Source organism: Pelmatolapia mariae, linkage group LG14, assembly GCF_036321145.2.
Source record: "Pelmatolapia mariae isolate MD_Pm_ZW linkage group LG14, Pm_UMD_F_2, whole genome shotgun sequence".
NCBI classification, from domain to species: domain Eukaryota; kingdom Metazoa; phylum Chordata; class Actinopteri; order Cichliformes; family Cichlidae; genus Pelmatolapia; species Pelmatolapia mariae.
In genome coordinates, this window is record NC_086239.1 from 381,001 (window position 1) to 399,961 (window position 18,961).

The following is an 18,961-nucleotide window of genomic DNA, read 5'->3' on the forward strand; positions in this document are numbered from 1 at the left end:
TACCAGGGGCCGTCCTAGCCCCAAACACGCAGCCGTGACTCACCTGCTCTTAGAGCAGAAGCCGTCACTGTCACTCACATTTTCTTCACACATCTGACTAAATAAACTCGTGTTTTACTTACAAAGAAATGCTTTCGACTGTAGCTCGAGTCACACTGAGGAAGTCTTTTTTGAGCCCTTCTTCTAACTTCCTGGATGATTGTACATTCATGGAAACATGCTGTGCTTGCAGCCACTTTAGCCCACATGAATGTTTTACACTTTTGTAATGTGAAGAAGAAGCCGTGGAGCCTTTTTTATCTGAGAACTTCCTCTGATCGTCACAGCCTCATCCAAACTCAAGAGTGCGAGTGGCACCAATCTGAGATTACACATTATATTTGATATATGACTATATATTAGATAGTTTATTATATATTTATTTAGCTTGTGTTGTCGTTCTCTCCTTCCTGATTCTTTTGAGGCTCGTTTGTTCGAACTAGAATAAACAAAACGAGGCTTTTTCTCAGACTTGATCAAAAGTCACTGATGTTATTATAATCGTTCATTTTACCACTGGCTTTGTTACTTTTGCTAAATGTGTTGAAAACAGTTGCAACAGTTTCATTTGATGCATGTTTTTGGTACTTTGGTCTCAGCTGCAAACTTTAGCATTCACCAGTCAGCAGCATCATTTTAAAAGGTGGAAACAAAGAAGGATCCATGCTGTCACAGTGTAGAGCTTCTTAGGACCATTACAGTCCTGGGAAATGTAAAAAAACAAAATTGAATTGGTCAAAGATGCAGACCACCTGTGCGAGCTGTTGTACCAGCCTGAAGTAACGCGTTTAAAATCTTGCAGTGGTGAACATGTCCGTGTGATCTGTGTAATATGATCGTTCAGTCTGAGGACACATTGATCTGTTTTGTCATCCAGTGAGTTGTAGGGTGTGTTCCTCAGAGCTCAGTGATAGTGTTACACATAAATCATCAGCTTCACATGGTATTTTAATGTAACTGTAATGCAATGAATGGCGGGTTTGGTCATGAAGCCAGTTTGCCGCTGTTTCCTGTTGTCTGTTAGTTTAACTTCCCTGTGTGTCATTGCTTAGACTGAGTTCAGCTGTGTCTTGTTACTGTGACGGTTCCACTCTCCCTGTTTGCCTTCTGTGTGTGTTTAAACCTTCACTTTGCTTCTTTTCTGTGTCGGCTCATACAGTGTTTCGCTCTTATTTGCTCTCAGTTTGCTTCCCTGGACTCTTCTCTTGTGTTCTTGGACGTTTCTACGCTCTGCGTCGGCTGTTTTTGGTTTTCTTGAGTCCAGTGCAGCGTCTGCGTTTTATGGCTTTAGTGTCTTTTTAAAAGCTGTTGTGATGCAAAAGCTTTTTTCCTACTGAGCTGCCTTCTTGTCATGACAAACAAAGAAGCAGGAAAAACTGTCTCATGTTTCCAGTTCTGACTAATAAAGCCTGTATAGGATGGTTGTGACGGCATGTTTCCGAGGTCACATTTATCAGTGCTTTAATGCTGATATGCAGCATTTACATCATGGAGCATTAGTTTATGAGTGGACTGCATGTACGGTTGAATCTGTTCATTTACATATGTCGTAGATATGACCGCGTGTCGGCTTTACGGTGTACTCGAACATGTCAGCACCGCGAGTGTTTCACAGAATCCGCTTCTGCTTTGGCTGTAAGGGTTGTGAAAGCCTGATGTGCTCCAGTCACAGTTTGTGTTCATTAAGACTGAATGCCACCCAGGTGTTAGCATGTGTTGAAGCTTCTGTAATGTCTCCAACCCTGGCTGTGTGTGTGTGTGTGTGTGTGTGTGTGTGTGTGTCTTCAGCCACCGCTCCTCGTCTCACACATGTGTGCAGTGATGCGCAGGTCTTACCTGTGGGACACGAGCAGCTTCGTCAAACCCAAACAGCCAAGCGTCTCTGCTGTGGTCTCAGCTGCAGCTTTTTGAGCTCACTGTGGTGAAGCTGTTTTTCTCTTCCCCTTCACAGAGCGTCTACACAACAGCACTGCTTTGTCCTTCACTGTGCGTGGGGCGTCATAAACAGCTTTGTGTTCTGGGATACGTACGATTATGTTTAACAGCTCAGATTAGGTCAACAGCTCAACTTTGTCCTCAATGCAGTCTGCTTCACTTTGACTGGAATAAATTCTCAATCCACAACAAAGTCATCAAACGCAGCAATTTAAAGAGCAAGTCTTATTTTAGTAAGGTTTTATGTGTCCTTTTCAATAAAATGGGTGAATAATGGCAAATAACGTGTTTTGTTGTTTGTATACAGGCTGCATGTGCAGTCTGTCTGTAAACCAAGTGAGAAGTTATTTAGAACAGAAGTGTGAGTGGACACTGTAAGGTCAGATCTGTTTGTACCGGGCAGGAAAAACATCATCTTTCATATCTGTGGTGATCTGGATGCAACTACTGCTTTATTAAGCTGGCAGTAATAGTTTTGTTGTGGAGGGTGAAAAACAGCCTTAGCATTCATTTGGAGTCTAGTTTGCTCACCAGCTTTGTGCTTTCAAACCTTCGGACCGTGCCGTATGCAGTACGCCTGTCCCACAGGAACAATAGCTTGTTGCATACAGAATAAACTTGTGAATCCCCGGAGATGAAAACCACATTAGCGTGTTCAGATTCTTATCTCCGAGCGGTGGCTAATTCTATTCTCTGACTGTAATTTGAATAATCTGATGTGCTGCTGTTTCTGCTTCCTCGGCAGCTTTAGCTCCAGGTTCGGCTGGAGGCGTGAGAGGGTACATTTCGGTTCACTCTGTGTAAGTGGCTCTTTCATCTTCACTGCTCAAAACTTGTGGCCTGCACACAAACTGAGGATGCAGACCGTTACTGCAACCTGCTGTCCTTTCCCCTCTTTGAATTACAAAGCAGAAAACATGAAACACAACAATGATGCTATAAGATCACTCGAACGGGTGAGTAACACTTTTACAAGTAACTCTTAAGTGTCAATTTATTGTAAAGAGGAGTCAGCCCTGTGTGGTGTGTTCACACTCTGAGTGAAAGGCGCTAATATCATCCTACACACGCTGCGTATCATCTTCCATGTTGCTGCTGATGTCTGGTGAGGAACTGACGCTTCCTCTGACTCGCGATCCGTGTTGGCGTCTCATCTTTACTCACATTTGGTCTTTCTCCATCCCCGGTGTGACAGAAATATGCAGTCACTCACGCATACACCCTGACATTTATAGCCAACGGCAGGAGCGGAAAGAATTATAAAAATGTTCAGTTTGAACGTGCATAAACTCTGATTTTATCGGTCACGGGAAAAAAAGGTGCTCCCTCTTTGTAAATGTGCCCAATACAAAAGTACATCAGGAACAAATGGTCGTCATCACTGAGCTGCAGCGATGTTTGTTTAGTTCAGTAGAAACGTGAAGGTTAAATTCCTTAAATGTTACAAAAATATTCTAGTGTTGTTAATGTTAATGATTAAGCGTGTGTGTGACTGCTGCTGTTCTTATTGTTATTTACTCTTCATCACAGAAAACAATCACGCCTTTTATGTCTCACGCTTTAGAAATGTAACTACATTAAATAAAGACACCAGTTTGAACTTGGAATAACAAATTAAACACGTTTGTTCAGTAAACGCACGTCTCTAAGTAAAGCTGCATTTTTTTACCTGACTATAATTTAACCTCCTGCATGATGTAGTTTCTGAGAAGAGGACATCAGGCCCTTGTAGAGCAAATTTAGTATTGTGGTCTAGACAACCCAGAATGTGATGCCCACATATGTGGACGCAGGTCCTGGAGGATAATGACGGTGACAGAGACATAAACAGTTACCTGTCTCAGTTATAGAAAGACATTCAGCCTTGCTAAGTTTTTATTGTGTGAATGTGTGTGTGAATGGGTGGATGACTGGATATGTAAAGCGCTTTGGTGTCCTTAGGACTATTAAAGCGCTATATAAATACAGGCCATTTACCATTTACCATTTATTTTGTGTGTGTTGGCTGACTTTGCGTGTCGATTCAGAGTCGGTGTGAACAACGTTGTCTCTTTCCCCCGTCGTCAGCCCTCTGGTACCTGTCCAGCACCCGTCAACCGTAACATGAACAGCAGGTGATGAAAGTGGAGCGTTTACCATGAGCGCTAATGTTTCTCCATGTCTGCTCTGTGTGTAACTACATTGACAATTATGCCAACATGTATTTGTTTGAATAACTTTCAGTAGAGCTGGGCGATAGAACGATAACGATATGTATTGCGAAATAACTTTTTCTCGATAGAAAAAATAAACTATTGCGATAGACCTTGCTCTCTTAAAAAAAAAAAAAAGAACAGCCAATCCAAATTAAGTAGCGCAGAGCCGAACCAATCACAGCCGCAGCGTCACGTCACGTGACTTGTTACGTACAGCACAAGTGCCAAGCCGCACATGTGTAGTTGTTTGGGAAGCAGCCAGCCGGGCTGCCCAGGTAATGGAGGAAATGAGTGTGCCGACTAGAGAAAAATCAACCGAGAGCGTGGGTGACCAGGTTACCGAAGAGAAAACAGATGATGGTTCCAATCCGGAGAGATTGTCGAACGGAAGGGCCATAGAAGTTCCGTAGTGCGAAGGTATTTCGTAGTGATGTGTCGGTCGTGACTTTTGACGTGAACGACCTGATCCGGCTCCTTATTGCGAGCCGTGGGGTTTTTTCTTTCCTTCTCTCACCCTCTCTCTCGCACTTTTTTCCGCTTCACTCCGCACGCGAGCCTTGTGCTTTGCGCTGGGAAGAGGGGGGAGGGGCGGTAGTTACACTCGCAGTAGCACAGGAACAGAGCGGGAGGGAGAGAGAGAGAAAGAGAGCCAGGGACAACAACCTCACATTAGAAAGGTATAGTAATCATCCACAACTATTTTCAGTTGCAGATGATAAAGGATTCAGAAAGTTCAGAAAGCTTTACAACAAGGAGAGATTGACAAAAGTTAGTCAGTTTTGTCTGTTCTTCTGTAAAACGAACTAAGATTTATTTTTAGAATTAATATTTTGTTTCTAAGTGGAATTGACAATTTAGTAGTCTGTTTTGTTTGTTCTATTTTGAAACTTAAACGCTTTAGCGGCTGCCTTTTGTGTAGTTTGCAATATTTGCCTTTATTTATCTGAAAAAGTCTGATGTTCCTTAAGTACATCTACCCTGTTGAACTTATTATGGGAAATAAATATTAAAATCAAGACAAGCTGCTGATTATTTCACATTTTACTTGTGAGCAACGGCACATTTAAATCTTACAAATATAGTTATTTGGCTTATATCGTGATATATATCGTTATCGCCTGAAATGAAAAAAACATATCGTGATATGAAAAAATCTTATATCGCCCAGCTCTAACTTTCATCCGTGCCTTGTTTTAATGTTTTAAAACAAAAGTTTCAAATCAGTTTTGGATGAAACATTTCTGTGATATTCTCACAAAAGTAGTATAAAAGTGATTCTGTGGGTAAACGCTGCTGCACCGTTTGTACCGTCTCCAGATGTTTCAGTTAAAATGTGATTCAGACTTGTCAGGTCCAGCCCCATATCTGTGGTTTATCGTTGTCTCTGCATGAATCCTGTTCGGTTCTTATGTGGCACTTTCCTCCTCCACTTTACACAACGTGCCTCATTCACACATGCCTTCTATCTAACATTCAAACTCTGATGGGAGAACGACTCGGGGTTCGCATCTTGCCCATTTGGTGTGCAGACTGGAGCAGTGGAGGATTAAAGCACCGACCGTCTGATTAGCAGCTGACCTGCTCTGGTCCTGAGCTCCAGCCTCCGTCGTGCTCTTGACCAGCTGTTTTAGTTCCTCTCGCTTTAAGCCAGATTTGTTCTTATTGGTTGTCTCTGAAAACAGCGTTTAATATGATCGACTGCGACCATTTCTGTCTGACAGAAAATAAACAAACATTTTTAAACCAGTTACTGTTCCATTTGCATAAAAAAGCTTCATCATTATTATAAAATACAAAAATAGAGTTTGCTGTTTTGACCACTGATTAAAAAAATACTGAGAAACAAGTAAAACCTGAAGAATACCAAAGACTTCCTTTTTCCTCCGACACTGTTTGTAGAAACCTCGATGTTAGATATGCTCAACAACTTTTCCATATTCTTTTCTTTTCGAGCCCTCGTGTGCGTCCACATAGGTGTGGCTGATTTCTGTTTGGTTGTTTAGCCAGAAAATTCCTCAGGATGCGAACAAGATCATCTTGTTCCTTAACTCAAAGAGCAAAAAAAGCCCTTTGCGGCAGTCTCTGAGTGCTGTGCTGAACTTTCTTTAAGGCGTACGTTTCATTTTTCTTCCTCTCTTCTTTCACAGACTCAAAGCTCTGGTGTCGACTGGAGGTCGGAGTGTCCAAGCAGCATGTGACTGGTAGGTTCAACTAAACGTGTATACAGCACATTTCCATCATGTGTACAGGACACATCACCAGGCAGTGGAGGAAATGTATCGTATACCGCCCTCTGCTGGACAAGTGTGTTAAAACTGTGTGTTAAATAATTGCAGGTTAACTGCAGCTGAGTGTAAATCAAACACTTTGTGAAATAAAGGACGATGCAGACACAGATCTGTGTTTTTGTCACAGCAGCTCACTCTGACAGCAGCACTGGTTTCATCAGTGTCTGAACAACAACCCACGTCAGTGATTACTACCTGCAGTTTGTTGTTACCAATAACTTTAAACTGGGAAGCGTTCTGTACTTAGAGATAAACCAGTTCACAGTGTTACATGGGACATGTACAGCTGTACTCTACAGCATGCAGTCAGAAATAACTCAGTATAAGTTAACCTCAAACATGAGTGTAACTTCATCTGTTTAAGTAGCTGGTTGGCTCAACAATATTAAAAAAATATTTTATCGATTTTTGTTCAGTCAGGTTTGAATTTCATTTGACTGGTTTTAAAGGTTTGTTGTATTAATGACAGACTACATTTTTTATCCTAGCATATATATCTAAACTGAACTGAACTATTCATGAGTGAAGTACACGAGCTGTAATATTCTTATTCTTTAGATTTGAAGCACTGGCACAAATGCAGTACTGCGTAGTTCTGCCAGTCTGAAGCTGCTCCTCGTTTCTTAACATTTTGCTTCCAAGAAGTCGTTTGTCATTTTTCAAATTTGGTCTCCGGCTTTCTGACGGTCTTTCCAAGTTTGCCTTTGATTCTCTGATTTTCTCGCAGCGTGTCCTTAAAACAAAGACAAAAGAAGAAGCGTCTGAAGAGAATCAGGCAGCCGTGTCATTAACCATGAACCTGAGAGCTGCATCTGATCACCTGCTGACTCATCAGTGGAAAGTGGCTGTCACATAGTCTTTCTAAAGGCAAACAGACTAAACTGGGCTGAACACCAGCAGCAACAGCTCTGATGGAGTGATTAGTCCAAATGTGCTTCAACATTATTGACAATGAGCAGAACAAAAAGGCTGCCAACATCCGAAAAGAGCTTCTTATTCCTAAAGACAACTTAAAGAAAATACAGAGCAGGTCATCTGCTGATCGCAGGGTTGCTGGTTCGACGCCGGGCTCCACCTGCTCTCCGAGTTTGAATGTGTGTGAATGTTAGAAAGCACTAAAAGCATTGAAGGAAGTGTTCGTGTGGATGTTGCATAAAGCACTATGTAAGAATCAGTCCTTTTACCATTTATTGACCTTCAAGCCTGTTAAACTGTACTCAGTTTTTATCTTCTATACTGGATTTCCATTTATGTCTGCACATGTTTAAATCCTCATTTAAAGGAGAGGGCCTTCCTAGTTTAAAATGCACAGTACTGTAGTGAAAGCTATGCTCCTGTATGTCTTTCTATTGTATTTGACTTTATGTTTTGTAGGTTTAGAGGGACGGCTGTGCTCAGCTTGTTCGTATATTGTGAAATTGTTATTGTTATATTGTGAAACTGATTCATGTGGGATAAAAGTTGAGCAATGAATAAACAGTCATGATTAAAACAGTTGGACGTGCGTCAAACTGATGGTCTGATAAGATTTTAATAAGTCACAATCAGCTCTGACAGGATGTGATGTGTCACAGGCTGTCATTTACTGCTGCACAGAGTTCATCTTCTCTTCATCTGCATTTGTGAAGAGAACAGGAACGCTTTCTTTACAGATCATGAAAGTTTGCATAGAAGTGCAGATGACCAGAATCATGCCCACTCAGCCATTGTTCACAGTGGGCATCGTGCGTCCTGCCACACACAGGAAGCATTTTCATTTCCACTTGAGAACGTGTCTGAAGTGGACGAGCGTCCGCTGCGTGGGACATATGAGGAAAGACATCCTGGTTGATGGCAGGAGATTATCTGAGAAACAAGAAGCCGAGGACGGCCCCCTGTAGAAAACAAAGCCCAAAGATGCACGAGCCATGTTCGCTGGATCGAAGATCACTGTTGTGTGAGCCGATACTGTAAACAGATGATCATAATCAGGAACGGCAAACACAACAGTGACGACTAACCCTCTTCTACCCGACCGTCAGAAAAACACGACTGTTTTTCAAATTTAAAGATGGATAGAGAAAAATCTGTCTTTAGAGGTAGAGGGGGCGGGGTCAGGCTGCACTTTGCACATGGAAAAGAAACACAGCACAATCAGTACTTGTGCAGTGCACGTTAACACCTAAATGATTCGTGTGCAAAGACGGCCTCGACTCACTCGATTCTGCTTTTTCTCATTTTCATCTGATTGTCATTTCACCCCAACCGATCGCAGCAGATGGCCCCGCCCCTCCCTGAGCCTGGAGGTTTCTTCCTGTTTAAAGGGAGTTTTTCCTTCCCACTGTCGCCAAAGTGCTTGTTCATAGGGGTCATATGATTGTTGTGGTTTTCTCTGTAGGGTCTTTTCCTTACAATATAAAGCACCTTGAGTGGGCTGTTGTTGTGATTTGGAGCTGTATGGAAATGAAACTGAATTGAGTATTGTCAGGGTGGTCAGTGCTCACGTTCTAACACTCAGTGTTATCCTTGTGGGCCTAAAAACAAACACTGTTCTGGGCCTTTTAAGCTCTAGATGTGGAGGATAGTATTCATATGAAGGTATTTGGCTGTTCCAATAATCTGAAGAAAATTCGTTTTCTTGAAAGCCAAAGAGTACATTCAGTCGAATACTGCTGTCCATGCTCCGGGCGAGAGCAGTATTATGAGCCAATAAGCAGACGAGGAGGAGCATTTTATGTCCCAGAGTCTCTAAACAGGAAATGTTCCACTTCTAAGTGAGCTGCAGGGCTCCGGTAGTAATCTGGCTGCACAGCTGAAATAATCCACTGTCAGATTTGTGCACTTACCCGTTTCTTCTTTCAAGGTTTCATGTGAAAGTAAATGTACGACATGTCACAGCAGCACGATGTGAGACGTTTCCATGTCACACACAGGCTGTTTTCACACGTGGACGACCCGTTCTTGGACGACCCGCTGCCAAGAGAGTACGTCCTCTACCTGCGACCCAGCGGGCCCCTTCAGAACCAGCTTTCCCATTTCTGGCAGCAGAGCCGGATCACCTGTGGCAAGAACAAAGCCCACAACATTTTCCCCCATATTACTCTCTGCCAGTTCTTCATGGTGAGTTATACTGGTTTCATGGTTGAAATTCAACAGTTGTAGTCGTTGATATCTGGATAGATTATTTTCTTCTTTGTCCTTGTGCATAAAGTTATTTATCTGAATAGTTTAAGGTAAGCTTTGGCTAATCACTGAAACAGCATCAACAGTGTTAATAGGATTGGGAAATACATGTGAAGGTGCCATCAGAGCTCGTAGTGTCTGCTAACGACCAGCTGTCATAGCTACGTTCACACTGCAGGCGAAAGCGCATCAAACCCGACTTTTTTGACCCTATGCGACCCGTATCCGATCATGGTACGACAGTGTGAACAGCACAAATCCGTCTTTTACGTCACTGACACAAGACAGACGCCATCAGCACCGGAGAAGATAAACGAGGAAGCATGGCGGCGGAAACTGGAGACGGAGCGACTCAATGGATAGAAACGGAGGTTTTGGACTTAAGTAGCATATGGGGAGACAATTCTATTCGAGCTAAACGACTCCGTGTCCATGTATACCTCTGCAGGTAGCAGCCACTGCTCCAAACAAGGCCATTGTTAAAGCATGGGCTCTTTTTTCCTCAGTGTCCTTCTTTCTCTAATTAATGTGTCTGTCGGTTACGACTGTGCAGAAACTGATAGACTGCTGCAACAACACCCACTAGCTCTGTAGCCGCCATTTTTACTTCCGTAAACAGAGCGCGTTGTGTGTGACGTCTTCTTTTGCGCATGCGGGCCGCTTTGAGGGCCGTGAACCGTTCACGCTACAGCGCGTTTGCTGTCACATTTTATTTGTAGTGTGAACAACCAGACAAAAATATCGGATTTGATCAAAACATCAGAACTGAGCATTAAGACCTGCAGGGTGAACGTAGCCTAAGAGATGAGTAAGAACTGAATCGTAAAAAAATTTGAAGAACTTTTAAGGATAAGCTTTATTTGTCAGGTGCAATTGCCTGCAGCTGAGATGACAGACCCAGTCGACCATACAGACAATACATACAATATACAAACTTACATTGGGGAGACAGGTCAGGCTAGGCAGCAAAAAAAGGGATAGACAGTGAAATATGTAACATATAGGGGCAAAATCAGGAGAAAAAAAAGGGGTTTCTGCCCATGATGACTTCCAACCAGTGAGTCATCATGAGGAAAAAACACAAAAAACTCCACAGATATCATCACACTGTGACGCCATGAAACACAGACAAGCAACATAAGGGCGGGGGTACACCAATGTACAGTGTCGTCGCGGACGCTGCGAGTCCTCGCGCCTGCAGCTGAGCCGCTGTCTCCATGGGGGGGGGTAAGCACGGGAGGAGGCGTTGGATCCGGGGAAGGGAGTGCGGTGAGTTCATATCAGTATCAGTGTGCATGTGTGCGTGCGTGTCGGGGTGTGTGTCCTGAGTTCAGCCTGAGAAAGTGTCCTTCTGCCTGTTAGGCAAAGATCAACCTACAGCCTACACAGGTGGCCTTGAGGAATAGGGCAGAGAGTCAGTTTGTTCTCGTTATCGTATCTCCTGGAAGAATGTTGTTGTTCTCCTCAGCGTCAACCTTCAAGCAGCTGGCGCCGTCGGGGGTGGGGGTATAGCTGCATTATAGATGTAGGTAACTGGTTTTAGGTCGAACAAACTGCACCCATTTTACACTCGTTCTAATGTCCATCACTGGTCTCCAGGTGTATCTCTCTTTGAAGAGCCGTGAGCTCCTCCAAGATCTTTCCCATATTTCGTTTAGTAAGAACAGTCTGAGCACTCACCGCTCTTCCCACAGTTTCCATCAGAGCGGCCAGCCTTGTGGGGTTTTGATCAGCAGTCACTGCTTTCTTCACTTTCCGGTAAGCCAGGGCCAAGCCAGCTCCAAACAGCAAGAACCCTGTTATCATGGTTCTGAATAAGTAGATGTCTTCAATGTCCTCGATAGACAGTCTCGCCAGGCACACGACACGCCACTTCTGCCACCCGTCCATCGTGTATCCAGCAGGGAACGTCCTTCTGGGACACTCTGGCTCTCCCGAACCCAGGCTTCCCGTCGAGAATAGAGTGTCAATTGCATTAAGGGACCAGTTGATCAAATCCATAGTTCTTCTTTAATTTTAGAGAAAAAGAGCGAGAAAGAGAGACTCTCTCAGGGTTAGAGTCAGACAAGACAAGGACATAGAAGCTGTCACGGTTGACGATGGCCAACCGTGGGGAAGTGAGGAAGGAGGACCCAAGATGCAGGACTCTGCGATGCAAACAGTGCGTTTATTTACAGAGTGGTTAACAATAGATGCACAATTTATCCCCGTTGCTCCCCGAGACTCCCGTGTGTGTTTCCCACTCAGACGTCCGTGTTCGTGCTCCCCGCTGTCATGTTTCTGCACACCCTGTGCGTGCTGTCCTTCCTCTCCACGTTCCTCCTGCAGGAAAACAATAGAAGCAGCCCCTAAACACTGACCCCCGCGGGCACACACGATCTGCACTTCCTATACTAAAACACACACACACTGACTTGGAGTCTAACTCAATGATCCCGTGCCGGTGGGAGCTCCAACACTCTCCTAAATAGCTCCCCCGACGAGCCCTGACCAGCAGCAGGTGTGTGGCAGGGGCTTCGGGTGTGGCCAGCCCTAGCAGGGCCACACCCACCAGGACTGAAGGCGCCTGTAAACAGGTGTTCGCAGAAACACCTGCATCCATACACACACACACACACACCTGCAAACAGGGAGAAGAGGGACAGCACTACCAAAAATACATATAGATAGATAGATAAGTCCATAACTGCTCAGGGACCCTGGGTCGCTCAGACCCAGGGTCCCTGAGCAGAAGCAGCAGCAGGGAAGATACGGGAAGGAGAGGGTGAAAGATGCGTCCGCCTCCTCCAAGAGCCAGAAGAGAAATCTTTATACAAAATCTTTAAGATTGAAGACATTTCTGGTAAATACGAATATCTGAAGACACAAGTGAACTGAGTCAAGGCAAATACAATGGTGGGAAAACATCAAAGGAGGAAGTTAAAAAAGGAAAGTAATAAACCACAGGAAGCCACAAAAGAAGCTTTCAAAACAAGAGGAAATAGCGTAACACCCACACACGTGAGAGTTTGTGAACAAAAAAGCGAACTACACAAATGTGTAGCACTCTAAAATTGTATGTTGTCGTTCTGCATGTTTACATCTTCTTTATGCAGCAGACATTTCTTAATGAGCAGCATCATTGTTATATTCCAGAGACTACACAGATGTGCAGCAGTACTTAGAAACAGCACCCAGCCCTCACTCTGAACTCTCATCTCTCCTTGCTTACACAGTGTGCAGACCACAAAGTAGAAGCTCTGTGCGAAGCCCTCCAGGCCACCGTACAGCAGTGGCGGGGTCGGTTTCCCAGCCCGCTGCCTTTGGAGCTCTACACATCTTCTAACTTCATCGGTCTTTTCGTGGAGGAGCAGGTGGCCGATATCCTCAAGCAGTTTGCAGCTGACTTTGCCGCAGAGGCTGTCAGGAAGGCAGGTAAGAAGTACAAGCGTGAGGGATATTTGCACCCACAATGCTTTCTGATATTAAAGACATGTGTCTTCCTGTCAGTCTGTTCCATCTTTCACGGTGTGTCTTTGTCACCGTCTGTCAGCATCACTTCACTGCTGTCACAGAGTAATGCATGCTGACTGCCTTTGTTTCCCAGCAGTGATTGTTGTGAACAGCGTTCTTAATAGCTCATTGAAGGCCTCGCTCATCCTGTCACTCCAGCGACGCGCCAACATCTTATCAGAGCGGATGCTCTGTTATATTTTGGTTGTTTAGCATTAAAGAGAAAAACACAGATTTCTTCAGATTGAAAGCAAAGTGCGCCTTTAGTCTGAAAGCAGTCCCTGTGTGACATGTCTCCTGTCCCTCTGTCTCTGTCAGAAGTCCACGTGGAGCCTCACAAGAAGCAGCTCCATGTAACTCTAGCCTACAACTTCCCCAGTGATCACCTCCCCTCACTGGAGAAACTCGCTAAGGGCATTGAAGTGAAGCTGGGATGTGATTGGCTGGCTGTTCTGTTCTCCCGGGACATTCGTTTTGCTAACCACGAGGTAGCTGATATTCAGACTAAACCCCGCACACATCGAGGACAGCTATTGAGTAGTGATGTCTATATGTTCTGCTTGTCTGTGATTGGCCGATGCAGACCCTGAGGGTGATGTACCCCTACGTGCCACAGAACGACGATGAGCTGGAGCTGGTTCCCGGGGATTTCGTCTTTATGTCTCCCGTGGATCAGAACAGTACCAGCGAGGGCTGGGTGTACGGGACCTCGCTCGCCACCGGGCTGTCCGGCCTGCTGCCTGAGAACTATGTGAGCCTGGCGGATGAATCTGACACCTGGGTGTTTCATGCGTAAGTGTAGCACACAAGGAAGGTTGCACACGGTCTCACTGCTGCTGAAGTATTTATGTGCGTGCACATTCACTGATGAATGTAGGCTTTGCACAGTGCGTCTGCAGCTAGCCCAAACCAAAGAATCTGTGCGTAACAAAACCACGGCGGACCCGTCCACATGTTCACGCTTTTCAGCGTCTTACACACTTTATTGGCCGCACACGGTTGCTGTTCACAAACTCGGCTGCAGCTTTACAGCTCACAGCGTGACATCCACATCAACTCCAACAGCACTGACTCAGACAGAGCACAGATTTTAAGCATGATTGCAGATGCCGCCCAGGTGCATCCATCTCACCTGCAGCGGCATCACAGACCACGCCCCACCTCACTGTGTTTCGATATGGCAACGTTAACCTTACTTCTCAGGATCCAAAAAACCAATCAGTATATTTAAAGGTTCACATCACACACGGTCTCTCAGCTCAGTTCAAGTCCATTTTATTCGCATAGCACCAGATTTACAGTGACAGTGTTTTTCCACCAACCACAGCTCCCACTCGTTCTTCAGCTGTGAGGCCAGTGACAAGGGCAGCAAAGACAGAGGCCTGTTCGACGGACTGTTGGACAGCCGCCGTCCCGATAGCACCAGTCCCGGGGACACGCCGTCCCTTAGTCTCATCTGTCATCCAATGCAGGTACTCAACCTGTGAACTGCGCCCTAAATGTTGCTGTTATCTGTCCAAATGTTCAAGCGCCCTGTTACTCGGATGTTCAGCAGGTCCTGCGGATCAGCGGGGGTCACTCTCGGCAACCCAAGCGGACTCTTTTCGTGTGCCGCCACGGTGAGAGGATGGATGTGGTCTTTGGCAAACACTGGCTCTCCCTCTGCTCAGATAGTAAAGGTGAGCACGTCCACACACCTTCATTACTGTCTTTGTGCGTCTCGCGGTGAGGTTTGGACATGCAGCGGTACTTTTCTTCCCGCCTCTGCAGGTAGATACGTACGTTCCAACCTGAACATGCCTCCCAGTCTGCCTCTGTGGGGAGGACAGAGAGACTATGACATGGATGCTCCCATTACTGTGTTTGGATCCACCCAGGCCCGGCTTGTGGGTACGTGACTGGTGCAGATGTGAATGGTGTAAAACACCTGCTGCTAATGAGCAGCCTGACATTTTTGTTTTTGCACGTGTGCTTTGCTTTCTTCTCCAGGTGAAGCCCTGTTAGAGAGCAACACAGCCATAGACTTTGTGTACTGCTCTCCCGCTCTGCGATGTGTTCAGACTGCACAGAACATCCTGAAAGGTAAAAACGGGTCCGACCTGTGCCCCAGCGGTCGCGCCGACACATCGAGACAGTGCGTTTCTTTTTTATCTGTGTGCTCGGATGACATTTGGTTTGTGCGAACAGGTTTACAGCAGGACAGCAAGCTGAAGGTGCGAGTGGAACCGGGGCTTTTCGAATGGACCAAGTGGGTGTCTGGGAGCGCAATGCCTGCATGGATACCTCCCACCGACCTGGCTGCTGCACACTTCAGTGTTGACACAACTTACAGGTGATGGCTGCCGAGCAGCGACTTTTGATTGTGTGAGGACTTTGGATGCTAACTGTGCCGTGTTAGAGTTTGCATATTTCACACCTCTAATACAGAGACGTATCTATACAACTGTAAATATAAATCCTCACAGAAAGCAATGGTATGAATGCTGGTCATGTGATGATGGGAAGGTTGGTGGTTTGATCCCTGCCAGTCTGCATCCTTCTAATATACAAATATACTAACGCCAAGTGTGAATGTGTTGTATGAAGCGAGAGAGAATCAGAATCAGTCCATTTACCATGAACTGTATTTTACTCACAGTAGAGCGCAGAAAACATTTTAAGAATAATATTAGCTCATATTTTATTTAATGGCAGCAGCGTGTCACGGCTGTAGCTGTGCAGCGTCCCAACTCTTCTAACAACAGTCCATAAATGTGTGGGACGTGAGGAGAGCAGCTGCTGGACCTGTGGTTGTCCCGCTGTTGTCTCACAGAGGATCGCAGCTGCTCGACTCTCCTCCGTCATGTCGTCTTCTTTGTTTCATGATGTTCTCAATGGTGAAAGATCTGCAGGCCAGTTCAACACTCTTGTACTGTGAAGCCGCACTGTCGTAACTCTGTGTGGTTTCACAGAAATATGGAAGGTTCTTCCCTGGAAAAGACATGGTCGGGATGGCAGCACATGTTGCTGTGTCGTTCCACGATCTCCTTCATCCCATCAGAGGTGGAGACTTTTGAACTACACGATAACAAGCCAGACAGTCCTGCTGCTCTTTAGTCCACAGGACGTTACAAATGTTTGATTTGTCTGATCACAGAGCAGTTTTCCATCTTCTGTCGGTCCATGTTGAATGAGCTTGGGTCCAGAGACGATGTGTACGACACAGCTTTAACCTGCCCGCGTGGCACAGCGGGCTGTGTTCTGGAAGTGTTCTTGAACCCGTGCACAGAGTCGTGACTGTTTGTATTAGTGATATTCAGCCTTGTGCACAGCCACTGCTCCAGATTCTCTGAATCTTTTTGTAGATGATATACAGTGGCTTGCAAAAGTATTCGGCCCCCTTGAGCTTTCCCACATTTTGTCACATTACAGCCACAAACATGAATCAATATTATTGGAATTCCACGTGAAAGACCAACACAAAGTGGTGTACATGTGAGAAGTGGAACGAAAATCATACATGATTCCAAACATTTGTTACAAATAAATAACTGAAAAGTGGGGCGTGCGTAATTATTCAGCCCCCTTTGGTCTGAGTGCAGTCAGTTGCCCATAGACATTGCCTGATGAGTGCTAATGACTAAATAGAGTGCACCTGTGTGTAATCTAATGTCAGTACAAATACAGCTGCTCTGTGACGGCCTCAGAGGTTAGGTTAGGTTTTTTTTTTTTTTTTTTTTTGTTTGTTTGTTTGATTTGGATACAGATTGTAAGCTCACTGTCTGACCCATACTCCGGAACAGTAGGAGGTGGTAATGCTCCTTTACGTTGGTTGCCAACCGCCGTTAAACACAAAGAAGAAGAAGAAGAAGAAGGCCTCAGAGGTTGTCTAAGAGAATATTGGGAGCAACAACACCATGAAGTCCAAAGAACACACCAGACAGGTCAGGGATAAAGTTATTGAGAAATTTAAAGCAGGCTTAGGCTACAAAAAGATTTCCCAAGCCTCGAACATCCCACGGAGCACTGTTCAAGCCATCATTCAGAAATGGAAGGAGTATGGCACAACTGTAAACCTACCAAGACAAGGCCGTCTTTTGGGATAAAATGAGCTAATATTTTCCAGAAAATGTCTTAGTAACTTGACTTCTGTTGTGATTAAAATACTGTACAGGATTAAGAGGTTTGCTAATCGTTGCATTCTGCTTTTACGGATTTTACACTGAGTCCCAACTTTTGGGGGGTTGAAGCAGGAGCAGCAGGGTTTGTAACACACCAGCAGAAACCCTGTGTATGTCTGCCTGGCCTGCAGAGATCTCCTCTGTAGTTCTGATGGACTGAAGGATCCAGAGCGAGTCTTACTCCATCTCCCAAACCGCAGTCCACGCCCACTCAAAGGCACAAAGAAGACACTTACCACTGCCTAACATGTTTCACTAATTCTTTATCTCAATGCAGACCTCTGATCCCAGTCAGCAAGCTCACTGTGTCCGAGTCCTACGAGAACTACATGAGTCGGAGCTATCAAGTAACCAAAGACATCCTGTCAGACTGCAAAAACAGTGGTAAGAGACACACAGCAGAGCTGCTGCAGATGTGGAACGTTTAAAGATCAGTATGTTCATGTCTTTGTGCATCCCGCCTGGGTTTCCACTCTCCGTAGGAAACAACGTGCTGATTGTAGCCCACGCTTCTTCCTTAGAGGCCTGCACGCGCCAGCTGCAGGGCCGCAGCCCACAGAGCGCCAAGGACTTCATCCAAGTCGTCCGAAAGGTCCGCTCACACACCTTTTTTCATCTGGTGCATCTGTTTTATTTTCTTTTTTACATTCCACCTTTCTGCCCATCCATCTCTGCTTCCGTCTGGCTTTCCAGCCTCCTCTCATCCAGCCCATTTGTGCAAAAACAGGGGTGCGTTCACTGTATAGAGGAAAACACAGTCAAAGCTGTATTTCTTTGACGGGTTTTGGAGGATCAGACAATAACAAACTGAACGGGACATTTCTGAAATCATGTGATGAACAAACACGAGCCCTACTGTCTAACATGGTTTCAGTTTAAATAAGGAACATGTGCATCTATGATCACAAGCATTTACTCTAAATTGTTTTTGGTGCCCAGCTCGCTCATCTTCAGCTCTCTGACCCGACTCTAAAAGCAGGGAAGCGACTGGAAACTCTCATGTGCACAGTTTGTACCATCATGTTTGTGGGTTCCTACCAGACTAAACTTCCTCTTTAGATAACGTTTGTTCTCTGGGTGGCTCATTAGGGGGAAATGAGCTGATGTGTCTCACGTCACTGAGGCTTTAGTGTTTATCCAGGGTGTTAATGTGAAACAGTCAAACCAAACATGGCTACGGAAGATTGGAAATGACAACAGATAACACAAAGTCAAAAAGTGAAGTGCGTGTGTTTCCCTCTGGTTTTACTTTGGTTTCTCTTTTCAATTAAACGGAACAAAAAAGCAGTTTTATGTGTTTTTTAGCAACAGTAAACTAAACACTGCCGTAGCTTTGTGCCATCACAGTACAGTATCTGCTCACGGTTCATGTTCCTGTTGATGAGACGTTCACGGAGGGTCATTAACTGCTACTCAGCCTCACACTGACTGTGCTGCGCTCTGCTGGATGACACTGAAGTATAAAACAGCTGATGATGTCAAAAAATAGGAAATAAATCAGTTTACACTAAAGTGGAAAATTAAAAGGATCAAAAAAATATTCTTTTTGTTTGATTTATAAATAATTAATGAAACAGTAATGTGTGTTTTTGTTAAATACACAGAAATGATACATAGATTATTATCCTTGTATTTTCCACGTCACGTGCTCTGTTAGTGTGAGTACACATGTAAAACAAAGTCAGTCTTG

At 44.9% G+C, this 18,961-nt stretch overlaps 1 protein-coding gene across 2 annotated transcripts in view; it reads left to right on the top strand.

The window, feature by feature from the left end:
- ubash3bb (ubiquitin associated and SH3 domain containing Bb) overlaps positions 1-18,961 on the top strand; it is a 43,929-nt gene that overhangs the window by 21,119 nt on the left and 3,849 nt on the right. Inside the window, exons 2-13 of one of the 2 annotated variants that reach the window (XM_063493489.1) lie at positions 6,317-6,370; positions 9,370-9,556; positions 12,835-13,033; positions 13,430-13,599; positions 13,695-13,903; positions 14,439-14,583; positions 14,664-14,790; positions 14,882-15,001; positions 15,101-15,193; positions 15,299-15,443; positions 17,549-17,655; positions 17,754-17,863. In XM_063493489.1, the coding sequence (XP_063349559.1) occupies positions 6,317-6,370; positions 9,370-9,556; positions 12,835-13,033; positions 13,430-13,599; positions 13,695-13,903; positions 14,439-14,583; positions 14,664-14,790; positions 14,882-15,001; positions 15,101-15,193; positions 15,299-15,443; positions 17,549-17,655; positions 17,754-17,863 (1,666 nt within the window). The remainder of the gene's footprint in view (positions 1-6,316; positions 6,371-9,369; positions 9,557-12,834; positions 13,034-13,429; positions 13,600-13,694; positions 13,904-14,438; positions 14,584-14,663; positions 14,791-14,881; positions 15,002-15,100; positions 15,194-15,298; positions 15,444-17,548; positions 17,656-17,753; positions 17,864-18,961) is intronic. The other variant, XM_063493490.1, reaches the window with a different exon arrangement.